This window comes from Limulus polyphemus, unplaced genomic scaffold (genome assembly GCF_000517525.1).
Source record: "Limulus polyphemus unplaced genomic scaffold, Limulus_polyphemus-2.1.2 Scaffold2434, whole genome shotgun sequence".
Lineage (NCBI taxonomy): Eukaryota > Metazoa > Arthropoda > Merostomata > Xiphosura > Limulidae > Limulus > Limulus polyphemus.
In genome coordinates this window covers 21,724-35,980 of record NW_013668044.1, presented here as the reverse complement: position 1 = coordinate 35,980, position 14,257 = coordinate 21,724, and the positions used below count along the sequence as shown (strand labels likewise).

General features: G+C 33.3%; 1 protein-coding gene across 4 annotated transcripts in view; it reads left to right on the top strand.

Moving 5' to 3' along the window:
• The window catches only part of LOC106466947 (cytoglobin-2-like), a 96,836-nt gene extending 96,040 nt beyond the window's left edge, over window positions 1-796 (top strand). For all 4 annotated transcript variants that reach the window (XM_022395044.1, XM_022395042.1, XM_022395043.1 and 1 more), the window contains exon 4: window positions 15-796. In XM_022395044.1, the coding sequence (XP_022250752.1) occupies window positions 15-200 (186 nt within the window). In that variant the 3' untranslated portion in view covers window positions 201-796. The remainder of the gene's footprint in view (window positions 1-14) is intronic.
• The last annotated feature ends 13,461 nt before the right edge of the window (window positions 797-14,257 follow it).

Here is a 14,257-nt window from a genome sequence, read left to right as displayed (position 1 = left end):
TTATGGTTCTGAAGCTGATAGGCCCCCAGTTTGTGCATGCCATCAAACCATCGCTGGAAGACCATTGGACGACAGAAATGGAAGAAGCCTGGTGTCAGCTATTTCGTTATATAGCGTGGGTCATGAAAGCTGCCATGGTTGAGCATCAGTCAGAATGTGAAGTGTCTTCGGTTCAGAGTTTTCACTCAAAAATTGACTGATAATTTATAATTATCAGATTGGATAAGTGATTCTAATAAAACATTTCAAAACGCCCCACTAACTGTTACAAAATGTTCGCCGACATATCACTTTAATCGGGGAACATCGTAGAACACTATTATTTACTCAGAAACTGATTTCGTTAGTTATTTATAATTTACTAAATGAGCCTGATTTACAGAGATAAATAATGCGAACTTGATTCCGTTTAAGTGGTGTTCATGATATGGATTTTCGCGTAATAGTTTATTTTTTCTACGAACTTACCCACACCAGTTGCGTGTGTAAAATTTCAACTTTCAAAGTTTTCGCCATCACTAAATGTGTAGTTTTTAACGCGTTTTGTCAAAATGTAATTCAACAGGTTTCTATATTTTTGGTAGTTCGCTATCTAAAAGAAATTTTCGAAATACTGATTGGTTGTTAAAACTTCAGTCCATTCTTACAACTTATGTGTGTGTGTGTGTGATAGATGGACATTTCAAAGTTTCTACTGCAGGATAAGTTTACTTCATACTGTAGGTACTTTCTGATTACATACACAAATCAAATGTTGTTTTTTTTCGTCAGATGTGTAACTTCAGGAAAATGTTAAAAAATTATAATATGTTTTTATTAAAGAAAAATATCATTAAACACAAGCGAATCGAATCCAATCGAAAGTGTATTTTTATTGTTAGTCTTCTAGTAATACTTGATTTAATCTTAGGGATAATTCTCTTGAAATTTCAGGATAATTGAACAGAAAGTGTAAAGTAAATATTACTGCACTTTGATTTCTGAAAGATATTTCAGAACCAGTTTTGATTATCGAGAAAGGCGCAGTATGGTTTGAATTTGACGATATCCTTTCAAATGAAGTTTCAGCGATATTTAATAGTCAGTTCATTAATTTAGCAAATATTCAACAAAATTTAAATATAACACAGGCCTGCGAATTCAAACTTATAACTAAAACCACGATAGTGGTTCATAATAAGTTTTGCCCAGGAATTTCACATAATTTCAAATAGAATATACGGGCAAACACCATCTTAAAAAACATACTTGTTCTTGAAACAGCACTCAATACCTTCTATCTAAATGGCTAAGGTTGCTAAAATATTGATAATAGCAAAAAATTAGATTTTCTGATTGTTAAACAAAATTCAAAATTCATCAATTTGTTCTTCATATTACTAATATTCATATTATTATTGTTCCACACGCATACAAGAAAAATGGCTATGAATATTTTATTCAAACCTGAGCAAATCTACTGAAAAAACTCCTGTGCAAATACTATTTTTATATTGATTCTTGAAAGAGAAGAAGAGGTTTTATCAATTTTTTCATCATTACTGGCAAAGTTTTTCTTGGAAGCCATTCAAACACCGAAGCCTACAGCAAAAACGGCTAGGTTTACTGCGCCAAAATCTATGCACAGCTCTCAAACAAACTCCTGCGAACGTTGTAGGGCTATCTTTAAGTTGATTCTTGAAAGTCGAGCTTTCCACACTTCTTCTTCGTTACCAGCATAGCTCTTCGAAGTCATTTAAGCACGGTTATACTAGTCGTAAATTCTCCGTTTTGGGAAACGCTTCGTTTTATTAGAGTAAACAATGTATATGTTTACAACAGTGTCTCCAGGCTTATCATTATTGATTATAGTTTTACAAGCCGCTACAGTAAAAATGGCTACGAGTATTTTACTGAAACCTGGACAATAGTAATGAATGCAGTATTGAGTATGTCATAGGGTAGTTTTAAAATTAACTTGAGCGCCTTTGTTTTTTCGCCATGGAGAATTTCTCTAAGTCCTTCATTTTCCACCATTGAAAAAATCCGGTGTTTTACTAATATGCATTAATTGGAAAGTAATTTGTGCAACTTAGAGCGCTTTAATTGGAAACTGCCACTTTGAGGATTCATCATTTCTCGAACTCGCTATTTTTTATTGTTCCTGGAATTCGCTGTTGTACTTTGTCTTTACCCTGTTTTCTGCGACAGTAAACGATAATCATATAAGATTTCTTTACTCTTGTGAGTGGTGATTTATTCTACTGATTTTCGTTCTTGGCTTGTTAAACGCGTGTTTACACGAAACCTCAGGCACAAAACCCCCTGGCTCAGTAATTAATGGTTGGGTGAAAAAATAAAAAGCCAATGCAGCAGTAAACTGTTGAAACACATGTAAACATTCAACTGAATGCATACGCATATACATATAGCTTAAAATGTATTCTCCATAAATGGACATAAAAAACTTAAGAGAGAATATATTTGATCAAGTAAAAAGGTTTTTCAAAAATCAGTGGTTCTAATCTCGCATTTACATAATAAACTTATCGTTCTTATTTTAATATAGTTCTCTAGTGGCCAGCAAGTAAGATTCTCTTAAATCCCCCCTCCCCACCAGTGACTTATTATAATCCTGTATGACATTAGATGACTTTATCTCTTCAAAATGTAAACAACAATGTTTAACAATTAGTGGATCCTCTTTTTTTTCTTCTAGCGAACGTCCAAACTCAACAATCAGAACAAGAATGGTTTAAGAAGTTTCTTACTAATACACTGTAAGTGATCAATCGACATTATGAGTAATGAATTAGAAAGTTTTTTATTAAAGCGCCTCATTTTAATTTTCTACACTTAAACCGGCATTTTAATTGAACTTTTCTTTTAAAGAAACCTTCACTATAGCAGAAAAATAATTAAAAACGTTTTCAACTAATTGATGTTCAGTTGAAAACTACACCCAAAGCTGTGAAGTACGAAAATTTCTTAAATATAAAATTTATCTTTCCTTTTTCACTTTTTTTTGCGTTTCGCTCTAAAATAATTTAACTCTCAAAGTCTTTGGCTTTATTGTTGTTAAGCGCAAAGCTACACAATTGGCTATTTATGCTCCGCTCACCACCCGTGTCGAAACCCAGTTTTTAAGAGTTGGAAGCCTGCAGACTTGTCATTGAGCCAAAATTCAGCTGCTAAACGTGTAATGATAATACAAACGAAAGGAATATTGTTGATTGCTAAAACTACTGAAACTTGAGCTAACAACAAAATACTTCAAAGGAAAAATATTGTGGTATTTAAAACCAATTGACTTACTATCATATACACAGGTTAGGGTTCAAATACTGGTTCAGGTCTCTTACAATAGGCATTATTTTAAATATTCACTATATAAATCTTACACGCTCAACTTTCTCAAGGGTCGGGCTGAATAAGCGTTTAGCTTACCCTAACTGTGAAACCCGTGATTCATGGTTTTCTCGACCCCTGCCACATAAAAGCGTTCCGCACTTTGTGGGTCGTGGATGCACTACAAAAGTAACCAAAACGTTGGCGGTGGTTGCCGCTTCTAGCTTCTTCTCGCTAGCCTATCAGTTTAAGATTGGGGATGAATATAATAAGACATCCCTTGTGTAGTTTTTCACGAAATGCTGAAACAAACAAACGACTTTCTCAAACTTTTCTTGGGCAGCATTGCCTAGTGGTTAGCGTAATTAGAGTAGCCAAAGGACTGGCTATGGATGCTGTTGACCAGTTGCCTTCCCTCTAGTCAGTCTAGTGTATCAATTCAATATAACAGATGGTTAAAACAAATAGCCCTCGTGTATCTTTTCGCAAATATCCGAAACAAACAAACACATCTAAAGCTAAACATGTTAATCAAGATTGATCAAAAATAGCAAATTGTTCAATTTTAGCTTCTCGTTTGACGGTTTAATGCCTCAACAATATATTAAAATGTAAATAAACCAACTTTACATCTACTAACTTAAGAATTTTAGAAACTGAAGATCGTATTGGAATGAAAAAAACAACAGATTCTTTAGGAAGGCACACACAATGTAAATGTTACAAAAATTGGAATAAAAAACCGATTATATTAACTGTAGCAATTTCAAATTTCATGGGTAAAAATACCAGTGAGAATCTAGTGCCAAAAAGGCGTCCAATCATTTTTATACTATTGTAGAGAATCTTTAAATTTTGAATCTGTTAATTTTGAGTGAATCAATAGCGATTAGCCTTGAAGGTTCAGGTAATGTTCTATCTAATCGATACTGCTTCTAATACCTTTCATTAAACACAGAAAGCCTGTATATAATTCAAGTAGACAGATATACGGTTTCATCTCTCAAAAATGACATTGTAAACTATTTTAAAAAAGCTATAGGCTAGTTTTGTTAGTGCACACAATAGCTCATTTAAAAACATCGCTGTCTAAATCAGGCGTTTTAATAAATAAACCAAATAATGTTAATCAGTGTTTCGTGTCATACTGCATTACGTATACAAGTTGCCCCCCAGTGGCACAGCGGTATGTCTATGGACTTACAACGCTAGAATCCGGGTTTCGATACCCGTGGTGGGCAGAGCACAGATAGCCCCATTGTACAGCTTTGTGCTTAATTACAAACAAACAAACGTATACAAGTTACAGAAGGATCCACTTAGTGATCTACATCTACCTCATCATTTCACTTTATTCAGTTAACAGATGTGTCTGTGTGGGTCTACCTCATCATTTCACTTTATTCACTTAACAGAGGTGTCTGTGTGGGTCTACCTCATCATTTCACTTTATTCAGTTAACAGAGGTGTATATGTGGGTCTTCCTCATCATAGTGAGTTTAAACATGAATGTTCAGGGGAGTTTTATTTTTATTATACATTTTTTGCTCTACCTGATAACTATAAACTGCTCATAGCACAAAATTCTAATGATATACAATACTGAAAGTTACAGAAAAAAATATATATATGAAATATAATTTTATTAAGGCAAGGCATAATTGTAAAAACCCATCTAAAAGTTTTCGCAAAAAGAAAATGGCTGACATAAAATAAACAAATAGAAGGATCCAATAAGGTGCACAAACTTCTCCACAATATTTTAACTTTTCATCGTAGAAACGTTATATGCATATTTCATTTTGTTCTAATATTTTGGTCATCTGGTTCTTTTTTTAAAGAAACAGAAACATTTTATATCCTTAACGTTTTCTTTTCGTTAAAATTAAATCATTTGTTATTTTCCAGAACTTTGTATTTGACATCGTTTCGTAATATTGCCTGATAAGCGGCTGACCTTTGACCTTTTTTGTGAAAAGTTTATCTAAATCCATGAAATTTTTAAACTAGATCCACTTGTAAAAAACATAAAACATCACTCTACTCTCCAGTGAGAGGACAATTCCAAAATATTTTATTATTTTAAGAAATCATTTATTCATAAATTGAAAAATATTAATAAAATTGAACCATAGAAAAAGAACTAAAAATAGCTTTTTTAAAGCAATCTCGTTACAGAAAATACAACGAAACAAAGTTAGTTGTAGAAAATACACAACCAAGCGAGTTCATGAAAATGACTGGATAAAAAAAAAGAATATTTACTTACTGACACATTTTTCTCATTTTTACTTCAGTTTCCGGAGCCGATGATGGATCACATGCACTATAAAAAGACTTTTGATTAATGAATGTGTTTTTGTTTTTTGTTGTTTCTTTGTAACTCAGCCCTCGTCTTTCCCTAAGAAGTATTAAATTTATATATCAATTCATAAATTTAGAAATTGTAATTGAGGTCTAAAAAGCGTCTAAAAAAGCGTTTTTTGTTTTTCATTATTAAACAAAGGGATCTTATTTTAGCTCGGGTTTATATCGTATACTGGAAATATTTTCATATTAATTAAAGTCGTTCCATGCATACCGTATGCCCCTTGTGCAAGTTAGCAGTCGCAAATCTTTCTATCTATAATGACGTACAATGAGGATAATAAGCCATTCAACCTACAGAGATGAACTGACAATGACTGAATACGTCAGTAATCTTGATGTACATCTAATTCGCAATAAAAGATGTTCAGCCACCACGCTGAAACAACAGAAGGCTAAAATCGATATGAATACGATAAGAAAGTCGCTTCGAAACCTCGTCACGTTCGGTCAAGCTATATCTAACGACTGTGCATCTTTACAATAGACCTGCATTGTAGTTCCCATTTCAAAAGGCTTCATCGAAAGACTATCATGCCCAAAGCCCAACACTCCTCCCAAAATGCTTTCCATAATCAAGCTAGTGTACGAGGGTGACGGTTTCCCAGCGCCCACTTTAACAAGCCTATTGTTCATAAATCCATAATCGCCACGTCTGGAGTCTTGACCATCATATCTTCATATGAAATAGCATGAATACCCATTTCATTCTCTAGCTGCTTGAGATATGTGATAGCTGATCTGGAAGTATCACTAGAAGCCTTATTTTGGTGAATCTCTACCCTGTTAGCCTCGTTACCAGATGGAGATCCTTCTTGATTATGTTTTGTAATGTTATTTGGAAAACTTGGACAGCTTTTGCTACTCACAATTGTGTTCGTGGATTATCACATGTTATAAGACGCCACATTCTGCTTACACGACTGTGAAACGACTTGTTGAAGGTTTCTTTATGATCTTTATGATCTAAGTGTACATATAAAGTGTGCTTTGATAAACACCTGCCACAGGAAGATCTGACATTAGTTCATGTAATTGGGTTAGCAAACAGTGTGTAGTTTGGATTAAATAAAAAAAATAATAAGAAGCTCTCGTTAGATTATTTTACAGGGTATATTAGATGCGTACTGTAAATCAGAAATAAAAAGATAAGAATAATATACCAAAGTAAACGGTATTGGAATTTCTTTTAATTTTATATAGAAATACAGAAGATCTACCCTTATTCTTACAAGATGTATTTATTCCTCAGATGTTACGAATTATTTTGAGGAGGGAGTTTTCATATGAATAAATTCAGATAAACATCAATACAAGAAAGAAGAGCAGATTAACTAAATCATTACGTTTAAGTTTGTTTGTTATGGATTTCGCGCAAAGCTACACGAGGGCTATCTGCGCTAGCCGTCTCTAATTCAGCAGTGTAAGACTAGAGCAGCTAGTCATCACCACCCACCGCCAACTCTTGGGCTACTCTTTTACCAACGAATAGTGGGATTGACCGTCACATTATAACGCCCCCACGGCTGAAAGGGAGAACACGTTTGGTGTGACGGGGATTCGAACCCGCGACTCACAGATTGCGAGTCGAGCACCCTAACCACTTGGCAATGCCGGGCCATTATGTTTAAGTTTATTACCAAGAAATGATGCACAAGAACTTTTTATGCAAATGTAAGTAACATTTATGGATACTTTTTTTATGATTTTTTTCCACATATTCATAAAAATTAATATCACTGATAGGTTCTTATAGAACTGATACTGGTAGTTTTATAGCCTTCTGTATTAACTATTTTGGTTCAGGTTTCGTGTTACAAAAAACAAATCCGTAAATAATTATAAAAATGTAAAAAATCTCTTCCGTTGAAAAATTGAATGTTTTTGCGATTGGTGTACAATTCTATTTAAATTAGAAATGAGTTTCTAACATAAACGTAAAAAAACTAACTTCATTTTACAGTAACACATTTTACAAGACTACTGCAAGCACATAATAGTTTAGCGTAAATAACCTTGAGTGGAGATAATGGTGCTCTGCGTCAATACAATTACACGTAATTCCCAATAAATTCCACATTAAATACAGTTTATCGCGCACCAGCTTCGATGGGGTTTATTTGTCACACGTGTAGTACAGACAGTATCTTTCCTCCATACATTAAAGTCGATAAAATTCGTTTAACTGATACGTAATGAACCTAAAATAAATACTTACAAGTGGAAGGTCTTGCCATATCCCTTGATCGATATGTTGCTGCATACAAAAGCCGAATAGGAAGATATCTTAATCAAGCTACCATAGAATAATAGTCATATAGTAATATAGCGGGGTGTGGTAAGGTGGCAACGGGTAGTCTTCCGGTGACATCACGCCCTACCATAGCCTGATATTAGTGTTCGTTATCCATGAATATACAGAATCAGTGGACATAACTAATACCTGATGACGTTATTACGTCGTAATATTTGTGTAAACGTTACCTACTTCATATAATTATGATCCAGCACATGGGCGTCCACACAAGGGGAGGAGGCAAAGGCTAAAGCAACATAATATATATATGCTCCAGGAATAAAGAGCCGCCCAGTAGCGGTATGTCTGCTGACTTACACGCTAGAAATCGGGTTTCGATACCTGTGGTGGGCATTGTGTAGCTTTGTGCTCAACTTCAAACAAACCAAAACCAAATGAATAAAGAAAGAAGAACATTCATGATTCAGCATTAACAAACTTATTAGTTAACAGAATATTTTGTTTCTTACTGAACCTTTCAGGTAAGTTCTACCTTTAGAATAATATAGTGTGCAAAGTACCTAAGTGATTAATATAGCTACTGCTCGTAGAAGTGAATGCTAGAACACAATATTAGTTGATTAATTACCTCCATTAATTTGGCTCCATGCTATTTCCTAGAATTACATTTGGTGGAATTAAAATTGGGATTTATAGTTTGAGTAAATAATGTCTACAGTATCTACAGCTTTGTTTCTTACTTTTTTACGATCCCTATTTTAACTTCCTAATTTTATATTTATCTTTTTTCACGCTTTTTTATATTCAACTATGGATAAAGGCTTACTTGATATGGTAGCTAGCGTTATATACACTGTAATGATAATAAACATAGATAGTGCCTAGCTGATACGATTCATGGTGATTTACTGTAGCTATTGACTACTTGATTGCATTAGTTCGAGATGTAAAATGTTAAGCTGCAGCTGGAGATTATCATGGAGATTTGTTTGGTAATATGGTGAGCATTTATAGTTTCAGCTAAATTGTATATATATATATATTGCATGGCAATGGGTAAATATATGTTTAGATTAAGACAAAAAGCCCACTAAGCGTGTATAAAATTTTACCAGTAGATAAGCAGCATTTTCAAATAAAAACATATGCGTCTAATATATCACTCTAAATAAATCTTCGTGTCTTTTAAAGTAATTATTTTATGAATATGTGTAATAAAATTTAATATTATGTGTATTGATTTTTTTTACTCCTTCACTTTATATATAAAATAGGATTTGATCCCTTAAAGATACCGATTGGACACTCTACAAAGCATTGAGTGTACATGTTACACTTATCTAATGTTCAACTGTTATTGGCTGGTAGTTCCTGTTTCATCCTGTTCGTAAGTTTCTTAAAGGAACACCATATATATGTAAAAAAACTAACTTCAAGGGATAACGATAATATCGTTTATACTAGAATTATGATGTTTTAACTTGTGTAAAATATCGAAGAAACAAACAGACTTTTAAGTACCCCCTACGACCTTATTTGATATTCCAGAAAAGGTTTAGGTGCAATGTACTAAGCCGTTTTTGTTGTAGACTGGCAAGAGAATAACGATAAGAAGAAGAATTACAAACTGGCCGTTTTGAGCGGATTTTCATTATTGTAAAATCTTACAAGCGTGCAGTCAATAGTAAACATTTTAAAGTGTTGTTTGAACTGAATATTTACTGTTTAAGGTGCTTTATGCCCGAACGTTCCATTATTTGTGGAATTTCTTGCGATCCCTACTATGAACCACTATCGTGGTTTATGATATCCATTATTGACTCTCATTGCAATCTTCACATTATTATCAGATTATCGTTTATATGCCCACAATTATATCGACAACTTCCTATAAAATCCTGTTTTACTTAGAAATAGGAACATTTTACCTAGCGTATCCATTACCTTAATGCTCACTTAATGATGAAGTAAATATATCATTTTTATTACAGCGAATACGAACATATTCTATTATTCCGCTACGCGTTCACAATAAAGGTCTAGTGTTTAGTGTAGTAGTAATACTTTAAATATTCTAACTTTCTTCTGATTGTTGAAAGGATTTGGAAAATATACAAGCCACATTTCGTGCATACAAAGCCTCTTTGATTTGTTTGTTTATCTGTAGTGTTTTCTTGACATATTTCCCTTGCTATACTTTCATTTTGTAGCATGCATGATAAATTTTAATTATGATTTAGTATGTAACATAAAGAAATCGTACATACATTTGTTTTCTGCAAAGACGATGCACCACTAGCAAAGTACATTATGTTCGAACAACGAGTACAGTAACTGTCTCCGCGTGCACGCAAAGTTTCTTTTGAATTCGAAGTGACGCTCGGTTTCCAAGGAGAACACTGTGACAAATAGTCTGCTTAATTAGGTTAAAATAGCTTACATACCAGAGCGGACAAAAAACAGACTATTTACAGTAAACCATAAGAGACCTAAAATACAATTGCTCTGTGCAAGATTCGTGCAAAACACCCGCAATCGTTTTTTAAAAAATATAAACAAAAGGCAAATATGAATCTTATAGATCGGCATCCTATGTTCACAGATATTTTATTATATCAAGAACATAAAGACCAGAACTTCGAATATCCAAGTATACATAAGACACAAAATAGAGGAAGATAAAATAATATTAATCCAGGTAACTATCACTGTGAAAAGCGTAATAATTAAAGTATTCATAAAGCTTGTTTGTTTGTTTGAAATTAAGTACAAAGCTACACAATGGGTTATCTTTGCTCTGCCCACCACGGGTATCGAAACCCGGATTCTAGCGTTCTAAGTCCGCAGACATACCGCTGTGCCACTGGGGGGGGGGCAATATTCATAAAGCAAGATAAATTAATCGATAACTTTCTTTTTAAAGTTTTTTTAAGTTATGAAATTCGTTTAATGAATGACATCTGTCCATGTTTTATGTACCTAGTCCCCCCCCAAAAAAAAAGATAGACATGTTTGGTGTTTGTTTTTTGTTCACTACACAGAACCGAAACCAGTCTAAGGCTAAAAATGGTGAATGGAGTGAAAGAATAGGCTTCCAATTGATAAACAGATAGATCGGTAGATCAAATTTCCTCACTAGTTTTTCTTTCAACTTCAATGCCTCAGTCATAAGTCTGAATGCTTATAACGCTAAAAATCGGTTTAAAGGTAGGCGCAGTATAAATAGCCCATTGTTTAGCTTTGTGCTTAACAGCAACAAGCTAACACAATCAGTGAGTCGTCATATTTTACGTATATAGATAGGCCTGACTTGACTTAAAAAAAATTACTGTCAAACTTAAGAAAAGAAACATTTCAGTTGCATCTCAGCTTACGTTTTATCTTTTCTCGTCTGTGTTCCATATCTATAATATGTTTCATTATAGAATTTATCATTTTAACTCCATTTTCGTCAGTCAACCTATCCATCGTAGTAACACGTTTGTGTTTCGACGTTATTTACAATAATTAGTTTTAAAACTTACTAAAAAATTTTTGTCTGTTCTTTATTTACTTTCTATACAGTGTTAACTTCCAATTGTAATTGTACATAAAATATTTATTGGATTAATATTTCGCTATTACAGCATCGTCAAGCACCATCAATAGCTTACAGGTTCGCTAATTCAGTTGAAACTTATAGGTTATCGATAGCAACTGATGAAGCCGTAATAGCGTAATATCGAGCTAATAAAGATACATTCTAGAGATGTAGATCGTTATTTTATTTATATCAATAGAAATATCAAAGTTCAAAATAATAGTTATGGAATCCTAGTGGTACTTAAAGATTTTTTTCTTATATAAACTTAAACACTTTAACGGCTTTAACAATAACGTGATAATTCCCTAAAAGTTTTCTGTATTTTTTTCTACAACAGCATTATTTTGATGCGACTGCATAGTTAGAAACCAGTAAATCTTTAAAATGAGTAACAATAAGAATTTAAAGCAATCGAAATGTATTTTTATAGTGTGACATGTATAATCGTGCAATATATATATATAATGTGTACTTATTTAGTTGCTTCCCAGTAGATCAGCGGTAAGTTTACGGATTTAGAATGTTAAAATTCGGAGTTCGGTTGGTGGACAAAACTTAGGTAGCCCATTGTGTATTTGTTCGCTAAAACAACATTTATCTCTTTGTATGTTATTTAGTTGTTGTTTTTTTACTTGAGACACAAGAAGCGTCTTTAAAAACGTTTAATTATAATATGCTACATATCTTATACTTTTTGAAAAAAATCGAAAACCTACCTGGTTATAGAAGCTATTTTTTTAATTTAGATAAAAAGGAAATAAAAGAAATCAACAAATTTTAAGTTTGTAATATTCTCTGCTATGATCTTACCTAATACAATTTTGTGTATTACCTTAAATATATAACTCCCGTATGCTGGGCCTTGCATGTCTTGATGGTGAGAGCATTTGACTTGCAATCTGATGGCCACAGGTTAGAGTCTCGTCCCTACAGATGCTCACTATTTCAGCCGTATGAGCAATATGATGTTAAGGGCCATATCCACTATTTGATGGTAAAGAGTAGCCCAAGAGTTGGTGGTGAGTGGTGTTGACTAGCTGTCTTCTTTCTAGTCATTCGTCCAAAATTAGGGATGGCTAGCACAGATAGTCCTTGATTAGCTTTGCACGAAATTCAAAACAAACAGTCAAACCTACACACTGTCACATATTTTCACATGACCAACAGAGAATTATTTTCTCATGTCGTGTGCCACATAAGGATATCCTCACTAGATTACCTTCTTAGATCAATTATATTGCAGATTTTATAAGATTTGTTAAGACATTATTTGCTAAAGGACTTATGCCCTTTTAACAGCCTTCTCTGCATTATGAACATCTCATCTGTATATACGTTGGCACCCACATAACAAAGATATCGAATCCCTTCCACCTAAAAAAAATATCCACAAAAACTAACTTTTGTTCTTAAATAACCTCATCTTTAACAGCAATGTCAAAATGGCTTCTGATATTAGAAGAAAGTTTTGTGAAACTGGACACACTATGAAAAATGAAATATTCTTTATTTAAATTATGGATCTTAAAAAATCTCTTCAAAACTTCTTTCGTGTGGTAAATCCGTCCATAAAAAGATAAACTTTGTGTTTGGCTACACTTTTCCATTAGATAAACTTTCTTGATTTTACTGTCTCTGTCAAAGAGAGAAATCTGTGTCTCAACAGAGGAAAACTGACAGACACACCATAATATCTTTACTATAAGGCCTCTAATCTGCCCATTCTAAACGAAATGTCACCTACAGTCAAGTCTTCCTTAACTTGATATAAAAATGTAGTGATCGAAATAATTAAAAACAAGCACTTGGACAAACCAAGAAACTGAACGACAGTGTGAAAACTAGTAACCTCAACAAAAATATATCTCATTCACATAAGCCAACATTCGAAATAATTTAGCTTGTAATTACCAATATCATCAACTCTAGAACTTCTATTTCATTCTCAAACAATTCTCCTTGATTCAGTTTAATGACCATTGAAAACAAATTACCTCTAAATATTCCTTCTGTACCTTTCTAAAAAACAAAGATATTTTGGTCCATGCTAAATTTACTTGCATCTTGCCATATAAGGTTGTGTGATGAAGTACATTGTCAGGCTTGTAACTTCATGAACACTATATACAAACTCTTTCTTAATTACCAAAATGAAATAAAGAAGAAAATCTTTGATTTTATTCCTTTAAGTCGTACGCTCAATCCTTTTTCGGCTGAACCTTTAACGTAACAGCAAATGTACAACGTTGTACATTTGCTGTTATGTTGAACTTATGTTAAAGTTTTTCTTCATTACCCATTCAAGCCGTCTCCAAGCATTATTAGTCTCAAAGTGGGTTCCTCGTCATCGAATCACTCTTGTTAATAACACAGTTTGTCTTGCAAGTTGTTTGGGCCGCACGAAACACTACCGTGTTTCTTGTTCTCATATAGATTGAAAAGTGTAAACTAATATTCATCTTAGATCACTTTTAGAACGTAACACCTAGTTGTTGTACATTCCAGATGCCTAACTCTTATAACAAATTAATCAATCCAACAACACAGTCCTAAAGCATTGAAACTCGATTAAAAAATTTAAGATAAACTTAAGAATGAGACAAACTTACTTGGTTGCTACTTTGAATACTTTCAATCACTCCAGGGTCATTTGCAATGATATTTGTAATAAAAGACTAGTTTTCTTTGTAATTACCCCCCAGTGGCATAGCGGTATGTCTGCG